The sequence below is a fragment of the Cariama cristata genome, unplaced genomic scaffold, assembly GCF_000690535.1.
Source record: "Cariama cristata isolate BGI_N322 unplaced genomic scaffold, ASM69053v1 scaffold21538, whole genome shotgun sequence".
Taxonomy (NCBI): domain Eukaryota; kingdom Metazoa; phylum Chordata; class Aves; order Cariamiformes; family Cariamidae; genus Cariama; species Cariama cristata.
The window spans coordinates 1-18,784 of NW_009629649.1; the positions used below are offsets into that span (position 1 = coordinate 1).

The following is an 18,784-nucleotide window of genomic DNA, read 5'->3' on the forward strand; positions in this document are numbered from 1 at the left end:
AGAGGAGGGTGTTCCCTGCCGAGTGCCGCGGCCGCCGCAGCAGCTACCGCGGCCGAATCGCCGTAAGTGTCCGGTCCTGCCTGCCTGCCACGCGTGTCCTTGTCACGAGGGGTAGCCCCACGTCGCCGTTCCCGTGGGGAGCAAAGCCAGCCGAGCCCTTCACGCGTTTTAGTGTGCTTTAGTTAAAGACTTCTTCCCGCTTTCACCTGCCTCGGGGGGGATTTCGAAGAGCTCTGTCCCGCGTGGAATCTCTGGCGTGGGTGAAGTATGAGCTCACTCCGCAAACTTCCCTTCAAACCGAGCTTGTCACGGGTCCCGTCGCCACTGCCCTTCTTTCCCACGGGACCCTGTGTCCTTTGGTGTGCTGGCAAATTCGCCTTGCAGTCAGCCAGCCAGTTTGGAAGGCCCTGGAAGGAGACCTGTGTCGTCTCTGAGAGCAAGACAATCCAAATCTTGTTTCTGCAGGAATCTAGGTTTCAAAAGCAGTGTGGAAGTCCAGAGTTACAAATCCCTCTTGTTCACATCGTACATTCGTCATTTTTCTGAATTACTCCGAAATTTGCTGAGAAGAAGCATCCTCAGCAAATATTTCCCTTCACACTGTGAAAAGATTGCACAGCTATTGCTGATTGCTATTAAAATTGTGTCTGAGCTGTAGGTTTGCATGAGGTACCTGTGCAGGGGAATGCTTGCTTGCAATTTCAGCTTTTTTTTTTTTCTTTCTTTGTCCAAAGCATTACAACTAACAGTGATAAAAGCAACTGTAAGTGCAGTATCTTATCTGAACATGAAACTGGGGCAGTTGCAGATTGTTCACAGCCATGTTCCCGGTGGCTCCTAGATTCTCCTGAGCTAGAGATGCTTTTCTTTTTCATACCTGAATTATTTCCTGTCTTTTTTCCAATGGTTGTTTGTTTAGTTATTTTTTTTTGAACCCGTGTAAATGTTTGGAACAGTTGGAACAAAACATTTTGCTGTGCCTTGTGTGAGAAGGTAATTGCCTTGTGCTTGGACAGGTTGGTTGGTCTTTCCCACTCCCTGCCCCTGCACAGCAGGAAGCAGTGTGTAATCATTCCCTGTTTCCACCACATGTATGTTTAACCACTTACCTTTCCCTTGGAATCTTCCTGCAGTTTTTGCTTCCCCAAGCTGAGACATAAGCCCAGTCTGCTTGTACAGGAGCCACTTCATACCTTTAGTCATTGCTTAAGCTGGAGACCAGAACTGTGCAGAGGTCTTGGTATAAGGCTGCACTGTGGATTTAGAAGGGTGCAGCAACATTTCCCATCCCCTTACTAGTAATTCCTAAGACTCGATTTGCTCTTTTAACTGTTGCCAGGTGTTGAACCAATGTTTTTGTACTGCAGTGCTGGTGTTTCTTTCCTTCATGGCAGCAGCTCTTCTAAAGCCTGTTGTTCTGCATATAAAGTTAGGATTGTTTGCTCCCACAGTGCAAACTCAGCTTGTTTTTTCACAGTCGAGGGGTCCTGCAGACCCACTGCCAGCTCTTGTTATTGTAACTAAATTATTTTCTTTCACACACGCTTTTCTTTCTCGCTTTTGAGATCACTCGTGAACACCTTAAGTGAACAAGTCTTAGGAAAGATCTCTCTGCAGGCTTGTGGTGTGGGTGTCCTTTCATTGAGCAGTTTCTGTTTTCTTCTACTTTTAACTGTTTGTAAACTGAGGTTTCCTTTCATATCCTGTGGCTGCCTTTTTTATTTAGGCTGCTCTGTTGGAGGGTCTGAAAGGCAAAGTAGATTGTATCAGCTTTGTTCACTCTACTAGCAGCTTCTTTACCTAGTTCTAGACTTAGATGATTTTTCTTCTGTAAACCCATGTTGACTGTTTCCCATGGAGTAATCTTTATGCATGTATCTACTAGTTCTGCTTTTTATTATTATTACTGTTTTACAGTGATAGAATTTTGGTAAACAGATTGTGGTTGTATTAAACGTATAGTTAAGATGGCAGGAAAGATTAAAAGGGCAACTTAATTTGCTCACTGTTTGCATTGTGTCATTTTAGGCTGACATCAGCTGGTCAGTGAATGGCATGCCACAAGGGACTATTAAACATCTCCTGGGGTATATTCCAATCATGGTGAAGTCCAAGTTGTGCAACCTCTATAATCTTTCTCCACAAGAGCTCATACAGCACCATGAGGAGGAAGAGGTAACGGGGATTTTGTGGGTCAGGAAAATCTGCATTTTACATGAGCAGTATCTCAGGCCAGCTTCTCTTTACAGAACTTGAGCATTTGTATTTTATTTCAAGTTTGACTTGTTATTTTCTCTGAGTGTATCCTATTTATGGTGGTTCCATCCAGCACCTTGAAAAATTTGTAGTCACAACTGTCTTTGAATATAGGGATTTCTTTGGTGCCGATAACCTACAGTTCCAGTATACGTTTGCTTACTGGTAACTGAGGCTGTGTAGTTGTGAGTGGGCCTCTGTGGAGACAAAGGTTTGGAAAACAGGTGTTGAAAGAGACATTTTCATTCTCAGTTGTCTTCTGCAGCTTTTTCCTCATCTCCCCAGCAGCATGTCAGCTGTGGGGATTTGAAGAGAGTATTATTTAGTGCCGTATTTTGCGCTCACAGAAAGAGTGAGCAAACTATGAAAGAAAATCTACAATGGCATACCGTTTCTGCACCCTTAGTATACCGCTTGTACCTTCATTCGTAGTATTACTCGCTGCTGAAACACTTTTTGCCTAATGGCATACTGTTTGGGGAGCTATAAATTTACCAATGTTAAGCTTATATGTGAGCAGAAAGAGGTTTTCTGCACTGAAGATCCCTCTGGTTTATAAACTCAAAATGAGAACTTTAAAGTATTTATTAAAAAAATAGTTATTGTCTGCTCTTCAAAGCTGTTCAGTTGATCACACAGGTTTTTAGTTTTGGTTTTTTTCTTCTTTCTTCCTTTAAATTGTGGAACATGCATCCCTTTCCTTGCACTCTGCTACATTTAGACTTAATAGTCAGTGGCAAGGAGTGCAGCCTTTCCAAATGCAGTGCTGAAACGTATGTCTTGCTATGTGTTTCATAGTCAAAACATTAATTGTTTGTTAACGTATATTACAGGCATTTTTGTCTTTTACTTAAAATGCTGAGTTATGAATTTCTAAGCACATTAAAATTATTTTTCTTCTTCTTCCAGGAAATGGGAGGCTACTTTATAATTAATGGCTTAGAGAAAGTTATTAGGATGCTGATCATGCCCAGGCGAAATTTCCCTCTGGCAATGACAAGACACAAATGGAAAAACAGAGGCCTTGGTTTCACAGAGTATGGTAAGCTGAACTGTTTCCTGCAGCATCCTGCTAGTAATTACATGAGGACAAATGGGAGTGACCATCTATAGCTGTCTTCTGGTAATTTGTTTTGGTGTAGACATTGTGTAATGTTGATGTTTTTTGCTACATATAAAAATAAAGGGTCAACACCACCATAACGGAACAAGCTTGAGGTAGGTGCTGGCCTCGTGGGAGCTGTCTGAGCCGCCCGTGCTGAGCGAGGACATGGTATCCCAGGCTTCACAGTACACGTAAACTTTTGTTACGTGGAAGGTGTAACTAAAGCCCTACCTTCAGTAGAAGTCAGTGTAAACTGCTGAACTTGTTTCATTGATTTTGTTTATCCATACTTCGAGATGAGAGATTTAATTTACATGAAGCAGATTAACGAGCTTCTTGGCTGTCCCATACCTTTGTCATGTATACTCAGTAAAACGAGTTTAAAATTTAATTAAACCAGAAAAGTTACAGTGTTAAACTCGGGTGTTACCAGCTGCTGATTTGACTGGACCGTCATGCTTGAGCACATGCTGTAATTCCACATTAATTTATTTTGAGGCAGTGCAAGTTTAAACAGTCCCATCTGTTTTATTTTTCTTTGTCCTGAAGTGGATAGCATGGGACAGGACCTGGAAACACTGCTTCAGCAGTACCACCCAAACACAGAGATGTGAAAACTTGACCCAGAGTGCGATTAGGAAGAGTACTTGTGTAACCTAAGGTTACAGACAGAATAGTTGGGGCTTTCCCTGCCTTAAAAACTGTGTGCATCTTCCAAGCCTCTTAGCAAGTGTGTTGGCTGTCCTGAGACATTGTCCACTAAGAACTGAATTGAGCTGGTGTATTTATTTGAAATGGGAGACTGAAGCTGAAACTAGTGATCTGCCTCATGTTCTCAACCACAAAGTGCTAAAGTTTCTCTCACGAGTTGTCTCGCGCCTGCTGGGGCGCATCCCAGCAATGCAGCCAGTTGGTTTTGTACAACTCGCCTTGGTCTTTGCTTGTGTTAATTTTTGCAGGAGTAGTGATGCACTGTGTTAAGGATGAGCACACTGCAATAAATATGAACCTTCACTACTTGGAAAATGGCTGTGTCATGGTGAATTTCATTTTTCAGAAAGAGTTGTTCTTCCTTCCCTTGGGATTTCTTCTGAAGGTAAACAACTAATGCTCATGCTTTCTGTGTTGAATAAATACAGAAGTTTTGCTAAGCATTTTTATTTAAGTAATGAGGAGCAGATAATTCCATATTAAGTATTTTCAGTCATCCTGGCTGAAGACCTGTAGTCCAACCGAGCCTATGGCTGTGATGTAACATTCTGCTGCAGCAGCAGAAGTGTGTGCAGGGTCAAGAGAGGGGAGAGTTATGCAAAGGTTTCATGGGGTTTTGCTGACAAACGCTGTGGATGAATAATAGCTCTTGAGGGTGTAAGAGTTTGCCACCTAATGTGAAAGATCTCGGGAATCTTTTTAAAACAGAATGACAGCTGAGTGTTCAGGGAGTGAACAACATTAATCATTAAAATCGGGTTGTCTCATCTAAAAGTAAACCAGTGCACTGGCTTTTTTCTAAGGAGAAAAATAAAATGCTGTTTCTAATTGGAACTGGAAGCAATGAAGATCTGGAAGGATCTGTTTGAGCACATTTGATGGATGTAAACTGTTTTTTGGATAGCAGGGAAAAGTTTTACTTGAGCCAAGACTTTTAAAATTCTCCTCTAAAAGCATGCCTTCTGTAATAGCAGAGCCAGAGTACTTCAGCCATGTATTTTACCTACAGCAGCTAGGTGTTAGAGCAAATTGGCAGCCTGTGGCACTACATGATGGAAGCATCATGTAAATCGGCCTCAGTGATTTAGTATCTTCTTTCAATCTGTTGTATTCATGTTGCTTTCACATAATGTGTTTCATTTCTTCTTCCATGCTTTTCTTCAACTTTTGTCTCGACAAAAGTAGTTACCAAAAGTAGCTGATTACCTGTTGTTTTAATATGCAAAGGAATTGTACTGACTTTCTGGTAGCTCATGAGGTCTCCAGATAAGCAGGCTATGTTGTCTGAAGTTCTAATTCTTCTGTAAGTAGTCAGTCTCTGTGGGTTTGTATGCCCCCCTGCATCAGTCAAGTTCAGTTCTGTACTGGTTTGCTGTGGCCCGTCCAGCAGACTGAAGTCATTGGTAGACAACATATTTGCTTCACCCTGACATAAAGAAACAACTAGGAAACCATTATAACACCAAGAGCTAAGAACACTGGATTCAAATATGAGCTTTAGTATATGAAGTGCTGAAACTGAAATGAATTTGTTTTAATAGCCTTCATCAAAAGGCTAAATTGCCTTTTGGTTTGCATGAGAATAAGTAGCAGCTTGAGACAATGGTGAATTAAATTCCTGTTTCTGAGCTCACTCTGTAAAGGTATTAGTAATCTTACCTAAACAAAAGAAGCCTATTAATTTAGAGGGTGCAAGTTTGGTTTTTTCCAAGGGTCTCATTGGATTGGGAGTACCTCTGTATTCATCCTCTACGTTATTCTCTTAAGCACCTCAACCCCACAGTATTTTTCAGTTTGCATGGTGGAAGGGTATTTTCAGAGGACTGAAAACCTGACTCAGTGGAGTGCCCTAGTTCTTTTGCTACGTTTTATGGACAGATTTTGCCATGACTTTGTTTTCCTGATCTGATACACTTCTGTCTTTCAGGCATTAGTTAATTTCCCAGACTACCAGATTTTTGAAGAGTTGGTCAAAGAAAAGGAAGATGACACCTTTTATGTGAACTGCGTCACTGAGATGATGAGAGCAGTAATGGATGCAGGCTGTTTTACACAGCAAAGTGTTCTCGAATACTTGGGAAAGAGCTTCAGAATAAAACTTAACCTTCCTGAGTGGTACAGCAACAAACAGGCTGCAGATCTCATTTTGGAGTATGTATGCATACATGTACGAGTGTGTGATTCGGTGTAATTGTATTGAAATTACGGGCAGATTTAAGAGCACTCTGCCATATTACATCACACTTTGTTATAGTTTTCACGTGCATTTATAAAACGATAGCCAGTGGCCAGTTTTTGATGGGACTCCAGGATATTTTAATAATCTGTATTTGTGGTGTTCAGAAATACGTATTTTAATGGCTTGACACAAGTATCTGCGAAAGGGTTTCAGGAGAGGGTATTGGTTGTTATTTAGATGTGATTTTTCTAAAAAAAACAAAGATTAAGGAGGAGAAGGTTAAAGCTAGGTCTGTGACTTTTCGAGGCTGTATTTGCTGAACAGAAATACTGCAGTTTGTGGCACTTTATCAGTTTCACACATTCGTTGGCAACTGTGATGAGAATTAATTTATCTTTTAAAATGGTAGAAATTAGATGCTTTAAAATCTGGCTTCTTCCATGGAATAAGTTAGAAAGGAATGGAAGAGCCCTCTTTGAGACTGTCAGTGTGACAGGCATTCAATTAAATAATTTATTTTTCTGGTAAAGTAGGTGTTTGATCTTTGAGAGGCTTTTTAGCACATGAAGAGGATCATTTGGGATGCCCAGATCCTTGAGTACTTATAAATAGGGGGTGGTCATGTGGCTGGAAACACAAAGGGAGCCTGCAAGTGTTTCAGAGGGGCACTTAAAAGTCCATAGATCAGCTGGAAGCACAGAACTTTGTACTGAGAAATGTGAGTGGATAATTTCAAGCAGGTTGGAATGACTCTGATTTTCTGAATATTCTGGTGGGTGCTTTGTTTGTGTGTTGTTTTTTTTTTCTTTTCCTCTGATATGTTCTGTACACCTTGTTTGCCTCAGCTGAGGAGATAGAAGAGGAGGAATAGTGAGAACATTAATTGGGATGTGCCCTGTATGTAAGAGTGCTGGAACTGTAACTTACCTGGACAAGAACTTTGGAGTTTTATCTTGCTTTGCAGTGGAGTTGTGAAGGCTTCAGTAGCAGGTGATGTAGAGCAGAAGTGAAAAGCTGAAAAAAAAAATCCTTGTGCGCTGATGGAAGACTATTGCACTTGTGTCTTGGAGAGCAAGTCATTTGAACTGTCTTGGAAAGCAGTCCCTCAACTTTAGTGGGAATTAGGTGTGGCTTTCCTTTGTGCTTGTGCTAGAGTGTTGTTGAGTCCACAGTTTTCCACACATGGGTGGATAGCAGTGGAGATTTGGACTTTCTGTGGCAGGACACTGATAGTGTTAAAAGAAATGTTTCATTGTTTGCTGCTAGTTTCCAGCTCAGATTTGGGGTGGGTTGCATGTATGTGGATATAGGCCTGTATGTGATTGGTGTCATAGATACTGTAAAATAACATGCAAACCTCATCTGAGGTCCTGACTCAAATACCTATTTGTATAAACTCTATACTTATAACCATGTCTAATGTGGGAGTGTGTAAAATCAATCTTTCACAAGGTTCACCTTCATCTAATCAACCAGGTATATCCTTAACGAAACTAGCCCCTTAAAAAGACGAGTTGATAATTTGGGGTTTTTTTATTATTATATCTTGGAACTCTCATATAAAGCTAAAAGCACCTGGAAAAGCTTGTGCCTTGTCAGGCTTTTTAGCCAAAAAATTTGGTTTGTGCTTATTTAGGAGAAGCTTGAAGAACAGCTAGCACAAAGACGCACTCTTAGTTGTTCTCCTTCCTCTTCCTCCAGCAAGTGTATCTGCATACACCTGACAAACAGAACTGAAAAGTTCTACCTGCTCTGTATGATGACCCAAAAACTGTATGCTTTTGCCAAAGGGAAGTGCATGGAGGATAATCCAGACAGTCTGATGAATCAAGAAGTGCTTACCGCAGGCCAGCTTTTCCTTATGTTCTTAAAGGTAAGGTCTTAAGGGGTTTAAGCCTGTGAATGTCATGCTCATCCAGTCCAGACCCTGCAGTGACCGTGGTGACAGAAGTGCAGGAGCCATACTGAAGACTGGGGAGCCTGACCGTGCTGTGAAGGCTGAGAGAGTGCTGGATGTAGCGTAACCAGGCAGTGTAGTTGAGGAAGACTTGGCTGTCTCAGTATAGGGTACTAAATACGCTGAAGAAAAGCCTGTACAAAACCTGGAATAAAGAGGTTCGTAGCCTTCCAGAGCAAATGAAAGTGTCCCGTTCAGGTGGGAGTCTGAGGAAGGAGGAATGCCGATCCTTCTGGTGTTGGAAGAGGGTTTTGAAACAGCATGCTTCTGTTGTATCAATAGATTCTGTAGTATCAATGGATGTGGGAGTGGTAAAGATCTGCCTTGTGGTGGTATTGCTGCTGTTTCACATGGCAAATGGGCAAGAAAGTAACTGCCCACCCCCCACCCCCCCGTCTTCCAAAAGTGATGATTCATGATGTTTTCATCACTCTCCCATTTCTAGATTCCTTTATGGATCAGGAAGTTGATAGCATGCTTCTGACGCAGTTAATTTATTACTGGTGATGTAAAAATGCGGTTTCCTAATCTATTCCAATTCAATATGAATTCAGTTTATTTCTAGGGATTCCTTATTTTAGGATGCTGGGAGGAAAGTATTCCCGTTCAGAAGCTTGACTGTCCCATGAAGATCGTTGTGGAATAGTAATTCCCATCCCCAAGTAAAGATACTTCCCTGAGTTATTAGAGAACTCTTTTTTTTAACCTTTCTTTTCCATTTTAGCCAAAATTTTCTTTAGCATTGTTTTATTGAAAGATTACTAAAACCTCTTGACTACTTGATTGGGTTCAGTGAGTTTAGAAATAAAATAAGAAGTGAGTTCTGTGAAGGATTTTAGTGCTAAAATTACAGTTAAAATGAAAATCCAATCCACTATCTCAGATTGTCTCAGCAACATTTAAATACCGTGTGTCCATGGCCTTCAGGTTTTGGTATCTAAACTTAACTTTGTCATGTGGTTTTACTTCAGGACTGTATTTAGCAGGCTAATCAGTGGAGTTATCCTTGTGGTCAGAATATAGATACAACTTCTGCTTTGGGTTTTGTTTGGTTTTTACGAAATTCTGTTATTGTACTTTGCCAGATTCATTACCCGTCTGGGTGGAAGTGATTACTAAGCTGTTGGATGGGTATTTTCCTTGAAGATCTGTGTTGACATGATACTGTCAGTGTTTTGATAAAATGAAGTCCGTGTAGGAAATATGGCTGGAAAACTGTCAGTTCACTACAGGTTGTCCATCTTGCTGATTTCAGAGGATTTCTGTGGCACGTGCAACTGATGTGAAGTTCTAATTTGAGCCTTTGTTTTCCTGTTTTAAATTGAAATCTCTCTCTTTTAAACCGTAGGAGAGGCTTGAAAGCTGGTTGCAATCTGTTAAGTTTGTTTTGGAGAAAAGAACAGAAAAGGCAGATATCAGCATAAATGCAGACAGCTTGATGAAGGCATTCAGCCTGGCAACAGACTTTAGCAATCCATTTGAATATCTTCTTGCAACTGGTAACCTGCGATCCAAAACCGGTAAATCTTCAGACTTACGAAGCCTTTTATTTTCTGCTAAACAGAATGAGAAACGACATAACACTGAGCTTTTGACTGAAAACAATGGCTTGTATGCAGACCTTGTACACTGTGACTGAATTAATGAAAGTGGTTTGAGGAAAGGGATAGTTGAGGAGAAAAGCAAGATTTCTCTTCAAGCATAGACTTTATGCATGGTCTAAAACAGGTTAGTTATTAAAGCAAAGCCTCTACCCAGATAAATACTTGAAACTAAATTTAGCGTTGTCCAAAACAGTAACCGTATTTTGATTTGTTTTCCCAAAGACTATTTCTTCTTAGAAGGTGCAGTGTAGGACAGAGAAGGGGCATTTGTTTATCAGGACTGCCCCATTGGTCAGGTGAGCTTAAATGGAGAGAAACTGCTTCGCTAAGGTATATTTCAAACTTACCCGGTGCTTCCCTGAAGTGTCTAGTGTGATGTTGTAATGGAATGCCCACTGGAAAGTGAAATGAGATTAGAAAGCTACAGAATTTCAGTAAAAAGTACCAGCTGCAAATCCCCAAGTCGTTTCACTGGGAGCGACTTTCACGTATTTCTAAAAGGAGTTGGATTTGAAGCAATAACTTGGAATTTAAAGTCTCTAGGCCATCTTACTGGTCACTGAGTTGCCTGTCCACAGGCAACAGCACATGTGCCTTCTGTTGTTGGCATCCTGTGTGAGCATCTTTAGGGCTTGTCAGTGAAAAATAAGAAGCTGCCTTGTAACATCATACTTTATTTGTTAAAGCTGGATGATGTCCTGACATACATCTCAATTTTGTTCCCAAGGCCTGGGCATGTTACAGGACAGCGGTCTGTGTGTGGTGGGAGACAAGCTGAATTTCATTCGCTACCTTTCCCACTTCCGCTGCATACACAGAGGGGCAGCGTTTTCCCAGATGAGAACTACAACCGTCCGCAAGCTGCTGCCCGAATCCTGGGGGTTCCTGTGCCCTGTGGACACCCCAGATGGAGAACCCTGCGGACTGATGAACCACATGACAGCTGTGTGTGAAATAGTGACAGAGATGGTGCCTGTGACAGACATTCCACCTTTGTTATGTTCCCTAGGTATGTTTTACTGGCTTGATCGTTTAATGAAGCGGTCTTCCTTTTTACCTTTCTGCCCTGCAAACTCCTATCTGGAAAAGGTTTTCCAGGTAACATCACTGTACACTGTTAACTTGAGAAGATGAAATCAAGTTAAACCTGTACTTACTGTGCTTCTACTTAGTGGCGAGTGGCCTGTTGCTTTTATAGGTGTGTCAACCTTTTGGAGAATGTAAAGTTAAATGTAAATGTTTCTTAGAGCGAAGATGTTCACTTAAGCCCAAGGAATAGCACAGTACAAGCTCTAAGAAATTGGACTAAACAGTGACTTTCTAATGGTCCTGGTGACTTCAATTAAATTGCAGCTCACTTGTGACTACCACAATAATGGGAATCCTTATTTCAATTAGAAAAATGGGGAGGGGAATGGCATTCTTAGTTGTGCATGTTTTATATTTTCCATTGAGTAATCTACAGCTTTGCCCTGTAGGTCTGAATTTTTTGATGTCTCAGAAAGCTTTTTGGTGTGGATTGAGGCTTCCTGCAGGAATAATTTCTGTGTTTTGTTTGGTTTTGGCTGTTCCTTCTACCAACCCCCTCTTCTCACAGGTGTCACCCCCATTGATGCAACTCCAAGCAAGCCTTATGCAGAGTGTTACAGAGTTGTGTTGGACGGCTCTGTGGTGGGCTGGGTAGAGCGGGAGCTGGCTCCTGAGATTGCAGAAAACCTCCGCTGTTTCAAGGTTGTCTTGCTTAAAATGTTTCTTAGCTAAACATCCTCAATATGCAGTGGTCAAAAATAGGCATGTTTGAAACTTTTTTTAAACTTTTTTTATTTTATTTCAGTCTGACCCAATAAGTTATCTTTGGCTGTATGTTAGTATTGGAATGGGCTTTTCTGTTTTTCTTGTTTGTATCTGTATCTTTGGTCTGGTTTATGAAATCATCATTTTTGGAAGAACTTTTTTGCCTGAGAAAGGGAAGATAGACAAATTCTGTCCTTTTCTTGGTGGAGATTTTTCTAGAAGTATTTTTAAAATCTTTTCTCCACCATTTTATCTTGGTAGCTACACCAGTGATTGGCGTTTTCATTATATAGCCTGTTGGATGCAGCTTAACTAAACCAGTGTTGGTTTGTGTTTCTAAATTGGTGTTTCTTTGCACAAACAGATAACACAAAAGAAGAGATTTCCTGCACGGGCCGAAGTGGTCCTTATCCCAATGACAGGAAAACCCAGTCTGTATCCTGGATTGTTCATTTTTACTACCCCTTGCCGGATGGTGCGGCCTGTCAGAAACCTGTTCTATGGAAGAAAGGAATGGATTGGTACTCTGGAACAGGTGAGGTTTCCATATTTCCTTTATAAAGCTCTGAGTATTACAGAGGTACCCGGCATCAAAAACAATGTTTTGGAAAATATTTGTGAAAAGAGCTGAGGATGGGACATAGGGAGCTTGTGTAGAAGAGCTAGAATATGTGGCAAAACGTTTTTTTCACCTCCTGTTAATTGGTTTCCATGAAATGTCTTAGATGGACTGTAAGGATCTTTTTGAGATACTGAAATATGTTCTCAGTATAACCTTAGTGAAGTTTTTGAGGTGAAGTCTTGCTGTCTTGTGTGTACTGTCTCATCTTGTGTTACATCACGTTCTCCAAATTGCCCATGGGCAGCCAAGCAGTGGATTGCTGGGGAGCTTGACTGTTTGGAACAATTAAAATGGGAGACAGGAATGGGGACATGTTACTGCAGTTTTCTATTTCCAGACTTGCTTTCTGTGCAGTTGGTCTGTGGTTGTTAAAGGTAGTTTAACAGCTGTCTGATAGTTTTCTTGCCTGCTAATACACTAAGGTGCAGACAATGACCGCAGCGGAAACTGAAATGGATAAAAAGACATCGGAGGCAGCTTTGTTTTGCTTCTTTCCCTTTAAAAGAAGGAAGCGAATAAGTGTTGTCCAATTTAATGCTTGCAGGTCTTCATGAACGTGGCCTCCCTGGAGTCAGAGGTGGTGCCCGGAACAACCACTCACCAGGAGCTCTTCCCTCACAGCATTCTGAGTGTGGTGGCCAACCTCATCCCCTTCTCTGACCACAACCAAAGTCCACGAAACATGTACCAGTGCCAGATGGGTAAGTGCTGTAGTACCTAGTGCTGGGGGAAAACAAAATCTCTCGCATGTCTATTCCAGTGTGTCTTCCCACATTCCCAAATAACAGCTCTTTCCAGCTGTTGTTTCAACATTGAGGTTGATGAACAGCCGTTTTTCTCACGGCAGAGTAAATTAAGTCAAGTTTATCATCCTGGCTCCCTTCTGGTGGGCAGTTCTAGGTTGTTGCACTCATGTTGCCTTCATTAAGCCTTTAGTAAGTTTTGTTTGTTTGTTTTTTTCTTAATTTGATGTTGTTTATATAGACAAGCAAAGAGCACTGCACCAGCTCTTTGGTGGTGTTAGTGTCTGATAACTGTGATGCTGACAGTCCTCTCATCCCCACAACCGACAGAGGTTAACCTGCTTCTGACTGGTAGCTACAGGAGATGTTCTGCAGTAGTTAGCGTGAGGTTTCCTTGCTACCTGTTTCCAGTGAGCAACTGCTGTCTTGACACTGCAGCTGTTGAGAGGACACTTGCTAGGCGTCTGTTGCAAGAGAGTAATACAGCCCTGTGGCAGCAGGGTGGGGTTTTTTTCTGACAACTATTTGTCAAAGATTTAAATTGATTTATTTGGTTGTCTGAATAGAGATAGTAGTGGGGTTTCGATCAGCTGAGGTGTAAGTGATGTGCAAGAAACTTTTTTTTTAAAAACAAAAAAAAAAAGGCAGGCTAAGAGAAAGTGTGTGGGTAGGGACTTCAAGAGAGCAGGTCTCATTACCTTGATAGCATCGCTAGCATATTACGCTTCTTCTGACAATCTTATCAGAAAGATGCCCTTAAAACACTACCACTTTTTCATACTTTTCTGAAAGTACCAATGTGACTATGTTAAAAACTTGTTTTCCTTGCCAGTGTATTTATACTGCAGAAGCAAACGCTTTTTGGCCTGCAAATATATAAGGTGTGCCTCACTATGGGAAACTGGGGAGAGGAACCAAAAAACCAACCAAACAAAACTAAAAAAACACCACACCAACCTTATTGGAGATTTTGAAATTGCAGAAAAGAGACAAGATTACAAATAGTCCTTATGAAACGCTGTGAAAGGAATTGAGTGTTGTGGTTCATAGAAACTTTTATAGCTGGACTTAGGGCAATTACTAAATTCCAAGGGGTTTAAGATTGATAATTGCTCTAAATGGTAAGTATTCCTAGCTTTCTTCTTAACAGGATACATGGAGGATGAAACATAGATTAACTTTGAATTGATCCAGAATAAATCCAGCTTTCTTGCTTGCTTTATAGGAAAGCAAACCATGGGGTTTCCAGTTTATAACTACAAGGATCGCTCAGATAACAAGCTGTACCGCCTTCACACTCCCCAGAGCCCTATGGTGCGGCCCAGCATGTATGACTATTACAGTATGGACAGCTATCCGATCGGCACCAATTCAGTCGTGGCTGTCATCTCCTACAGTGGCTATGACATGGAAGATGCAATGGTAAGCCACCAAAAGGAGAAATCCTGTTGTCCTGTGAAGGAATTTGATGTGGGGGACTGGGAAGAAGGGTGGTACCTAGCTGAGAAGAGCCAGTTTCCTCCTCCTGCTGGTCCACAGACTCTGTTAGGGCAGATATAGGAACACAGCGGTTACATGTTGTTACCAGAGGTAATGCTGGAGGTACTGAGTACAGCTGAGCTCCCTTGTGCAAGACAGTGGGCTTCCAGCATTGAAAAATACTGGGGTTACAGGAGGTTTGGGCCTTTTGGAACAGTGACTTGCTGGGAGGCTTTGTTTAGGAAGGCAATATTAAAAAGCTAAGCATCAGATTGGAATGGAAGTGCTTTCTTTGTTGAAATTATTACCCAGTCTTTAGCAGACGTTTGTTTCTTCTTTTTAGATTGTGAACAAATCCTCCTGGCAGAGAGGGTTTGCCTATGGAAGCGTTATCAAGGTGGAGAGCATTGACCTTTCCCTTAAAGCCAGCAAGGCAGGCGATAATTTAGTATTTGGCGTCAGGCCTGGTGATCCAAATGTTACAGAAAAGTTGGATGCCGACGGACTGCCTTTTGTTGGCTCTGTCCTGCAACCTGGGGACCCCTTCTACAGCTTCATGAACCTCAACACAGGGGAGACCTTCACTGTGTACTATCCGTAAGTACAGCTTGTCCCACCTGGCTCCACAAGCCCGGTGGTGAGCAGTCTGAGAGCACTTGGCCCTGATGAGCTGCAGTATCTTTTCCTCCGGGTGTTCTCTTTTCTCCTCATGTGATAGTATCCATGTCTTGACAAGAGAGCACATGAAGTTCATGTTGTAGGTGACTCCCATGCATGTATCGTGACTTTTCTCTAAGCCAGTGTATGCTGCAGAGCCTGACTTACCCCAGGAGGAGAATCTGAGGCTGATAAAAAAAGCTTGCAGAAATGTTTTGCTGCCTCGCAAGGACTGTTCCTCTGCCACCCCCCCATAGTCATTTTCTGTAGCCTTTTGTTAATCGACTCGCATAAGGTGTTCTGGCTAAAAAACCCAAAGAAACACCAAACAGAAAAACAAAACAAAGTGCCTGGTCCCAGAGACTTGCCAGAAAGCTTTGTAAGCAAAGTTGTTACAGGATTAGGGGTTCAAACAGCATTTTTATTAACATTGCATCTCCCAAACTGCTAGAACATTAACAAGTGTCAACTACACCCCTCCCTCCCCCTGGAATATTTCGAGGATAAGTTTTGTAAGATTTTTGAACTTCAGTTGAAAGAGAGAAGGCTGCTGAGGCTTTCATTAAAATCCTCTTAATTCTTTCAGGAAAGGGAAGCAAAAACATTTACAAAAACTGGTATTTTAAAATGCATCCTGCACTCCCAGTTGTCCATACAGCTTCAGGCAGTGTCTCTCTTACAGCATCGACAGAGTGAGGATAATGCTGTGTAGTTAATTCACATGTGAAGGTGAATTAGTTTGAGAAGCACTTGGGTAACACAGTAACTGGCGTTAACTGGGAAAGCCATCATTTATTACTCTATAATGGATGGTGCCTTAGCTGCACTGGGGACACTGGTGTGGACTCGGAGGATTAGACATCCTAGTTGTAGAGCAGGGCTAAGAGGTTCAGCACGTGGTCATGGGGATCTGTGAGCTCAGCCTTGTCCTTGCACCTGTGGAGCTCTCTTTGGCTCTCCCACCCCATGCTCCTGCTCTCCAGCTCTCATGCCAGCCTGCCTACGAAGGCATTTTACCTCTGTACCATTCAGCTTTTGTTCATTCTTGGTCCAAATCAGATAATAATTTAGGTTCCTACAAAGAGAGGAGGTTGCCAGTTCTCTATGTTGGCTCCTGCCCCTAATTTGCCCCAGGGACCCAGGGCCCTTAAGAGGGAGTTCTCCCTACTGTCCTAAGTGCTGTATACACTGCTAGATCTTTTGCATGGCTTGGAAGAGAGGGAGGACAGAGGCTTTGACTTCAGAAGTTCAAACAAGCTTGGAAGAGACTTATGAAGCACAGGGTTATTTGGTTGGTTTTGGGTGATGGCCCTGGTTGCATTTGGACACAGCAAAATCATAGCTTTGAAACAGAACCTAAACTTAGGTACAGGCCTTCTGCAAACACTGTGTTCAGTAGGACTTCAAAGGAGAAGAAGAAAAGTAACCTTGTCTTAACATGGGACAAAAGGTATTTATTCCTTAGCTGTCGTCTCCAAAACGAGTGGAGAGTTTGGGGCTGAAAGCCCTGTAATAATTGTTAAGCCTGCAGCAGATGTGTAAGCATGTGGAACAGGAGGCTGAGGGCTCATCTGGAGAAGCAGCACACCCCCGAACAAGGCACTTGTTAGCAAAGCGCTCTCAGCTCACACTGTGCCTTCCCTTCCTGCTCTGAACTTTCCTCTCTTGCTTTGCATTGAACCTGGTTCTTTCTTTTGGTATCCCACCAAGCTGGTGTGAATTTATTAGGGGGTAGGGAGAGGGACTGCTTCCTTAAGGCAAAACAAATGGCACTGGGATGCAGTTTGTCAGATGAAGTGCAATACAGATGAACCGGGTTTAAATGATCTTTATTTTAAATTGTGGGTGGCATGTTACCTGATCACCTGAAAGTTGTAGCTGTGCTGCTAGTATAAGAAAAAGCAAATGCATGGCACTTTTGTGATGCTGCTGTATTGCTTCCCTGCCTTAACTCTTAACGCAGTCTGATTTCCCTCATTACCGAATAGTACTGTTCAAGAACGGTGGTGGTCCCCAGCTGCCTCCAGGCATTTTATGAGACTTATCAAGTGGTGTGGGTTTTTTTCCTTCATTTCCCTTTCCTAGCTAAAAATCAGTAGCACACCTGACACCTTTGCTGTGATTGTTTTTTCCACCTACACAGGAATAAGGAAATGGGCATTGTAGACAACGTCAGGTTATGCAGTAATGACCGTGGCACCGGAAAATTCAAGAAGGCTTGCATCACTGTGAGGGTTCCCCGAAATCCAACTGTTGGAGACAAATTTGCGAGTCGTCACGGACAGAAAGGTATCCTGAGCCAGCTCTGGCCAATTGACGATATGCCTTTTACGGAGAACGGGATGGTTCCAGACATCCTCTTCAATCCTCACGGCTTTCCCTCCCGTATGACCATTGGGATGTTAATCGAGAGCATGGCAGGGAAGTCGGCGGCACTGCACGGTGTCTCCTACGATGCCACTCCCTTCACCTTCACGGAGAAGAACTCTGCTTTGAAATACTTCGGTGAGACTTTAGTGAGCGCAGGTTATAACTACTTTGGAACGGAAAAGATGTACAGTGGTATCAGCGGTCTGGAGCTGGAGGCGGAGATCTTTGTGGGAGTGGTGTACTATCAGCGCCTGCGCCACATGGTCTCAGACAAGTTCCAGGTGAGGACGACGGGGCCTCGAGACTCTCTCACCAACCAGCCTGTCAAGGGGAGGAACGTGGAAGGTGGGATTCGCTTTGGTGAGATGGAGCGTGACGCTTTGCTGGCTCACGGCACGTCTTTCTTGCTTCAGGACCGTCTGTTCAACTGCTCAGATGGCTCCATAGCCTATGCCTGCATGAGCTGTGGCAGCATGACGTCTCCTGTGCTGGAGAAACCACCGCACTCCTCTGCGATAAGCAACAGAAGGTACTCCTGCTCTGTCTGCAGCAAGGTGGACACGATCGAGGTTGTCCCTGTGCCCCACGTCTTCCGTTACTTTGTGGCGGAGCTGGCAGCCATGAATATAAAAACAAAGCTCAACGTGGAATAGCTCTGTTGTCAGGCACGACAATGCTGCTGCTGAGAGAGAGGAAGCTAGGTGTCAGTCCTGCCTTTACCCCCTGTGGGTGTCAAGCGTTAAGTCAGTGCTCAGGTTCTTCAAACGTTTGCAAGATTAATTTGATGTTTGTATTGAGAGGGGACGGTCGCCTGTATGGCGAGGAAATGCGGCTCTGTTGAAGTTTGCACTTCCTAAAGGATGGCTGAGCTATGGAGATGTGGTGTATGGAAATGAAGCAATATCACCACTCCCACCAAGCGGCTGGGTCGAGAGCCAGGGATGGTTCTTCGTTCTCCGAGTGCTGGCTGCAGCTGCAAAGATGAAGAGGTCATAAAACAGCATGAAGTGAATGCTGGAAATGATGAGAAGAGGAGAAAAATTTTGGGTTTTGAAGAAAAATCCTTACAAAAGCGTATGCCTTAATGATGGGTACGTGTTAAAGTGATTGGACATGTTTTGTTTTGCTTTATTTCAATACGTATGCCTTAAAACTCATGAAGAAGAAGGTGGCACGGAGTTCCACTGCATGAAGCTGCAGCCTTGACCACAAGAGACGAAGGTGGCCACGCCAGGCCTGTCCTGGGAGGATTTGGTGTCACCGAGCCCAGCACCTGGCCTTGTGCGGCGCTGCGGTGCGGGTTGCTT

General features: G+C 42.8%; 1 protein-coding gene across 1 annotated transcript; it reads left to right on the forward strand.

The window, feature by feature from the left end:
• The first annotated feature begins 8 nt into the window (after positions 1-8).
• POLR1B (polymerase (RNA) I polypeptide B, 128kDa) lies at positions 9-18,130 on the forward strand. The gene is made up of 14 exons (XM_009705262.1): positions 9-62; positions 2,029-2,175; positions 3,166-3,298; positions 4,321-4,457; positions 6,000-6,223; positions 7,953-8,124; positions 9,557-9,728; positions 10,540-10,821; positions 11,410-11,543; positions 11,971-12,141; positions 12,773-12,929; positions 14,197-14,393; positions 14,794-15,047; positions 17,251-18,130. Exons 2-14 carry the CDS (start codon positions 2,056-2,058, stop codon positions 18,128-18,130), a joined length of 3,033 nt encoding a protein of 1,010 aa, XP_009703564.1. The 5' UTR covers positions 9-62; positions 2,029-2,055.
• The last annotated feature ends 654 nt before the right edge of the window (positions 18,131-18,784 follow it).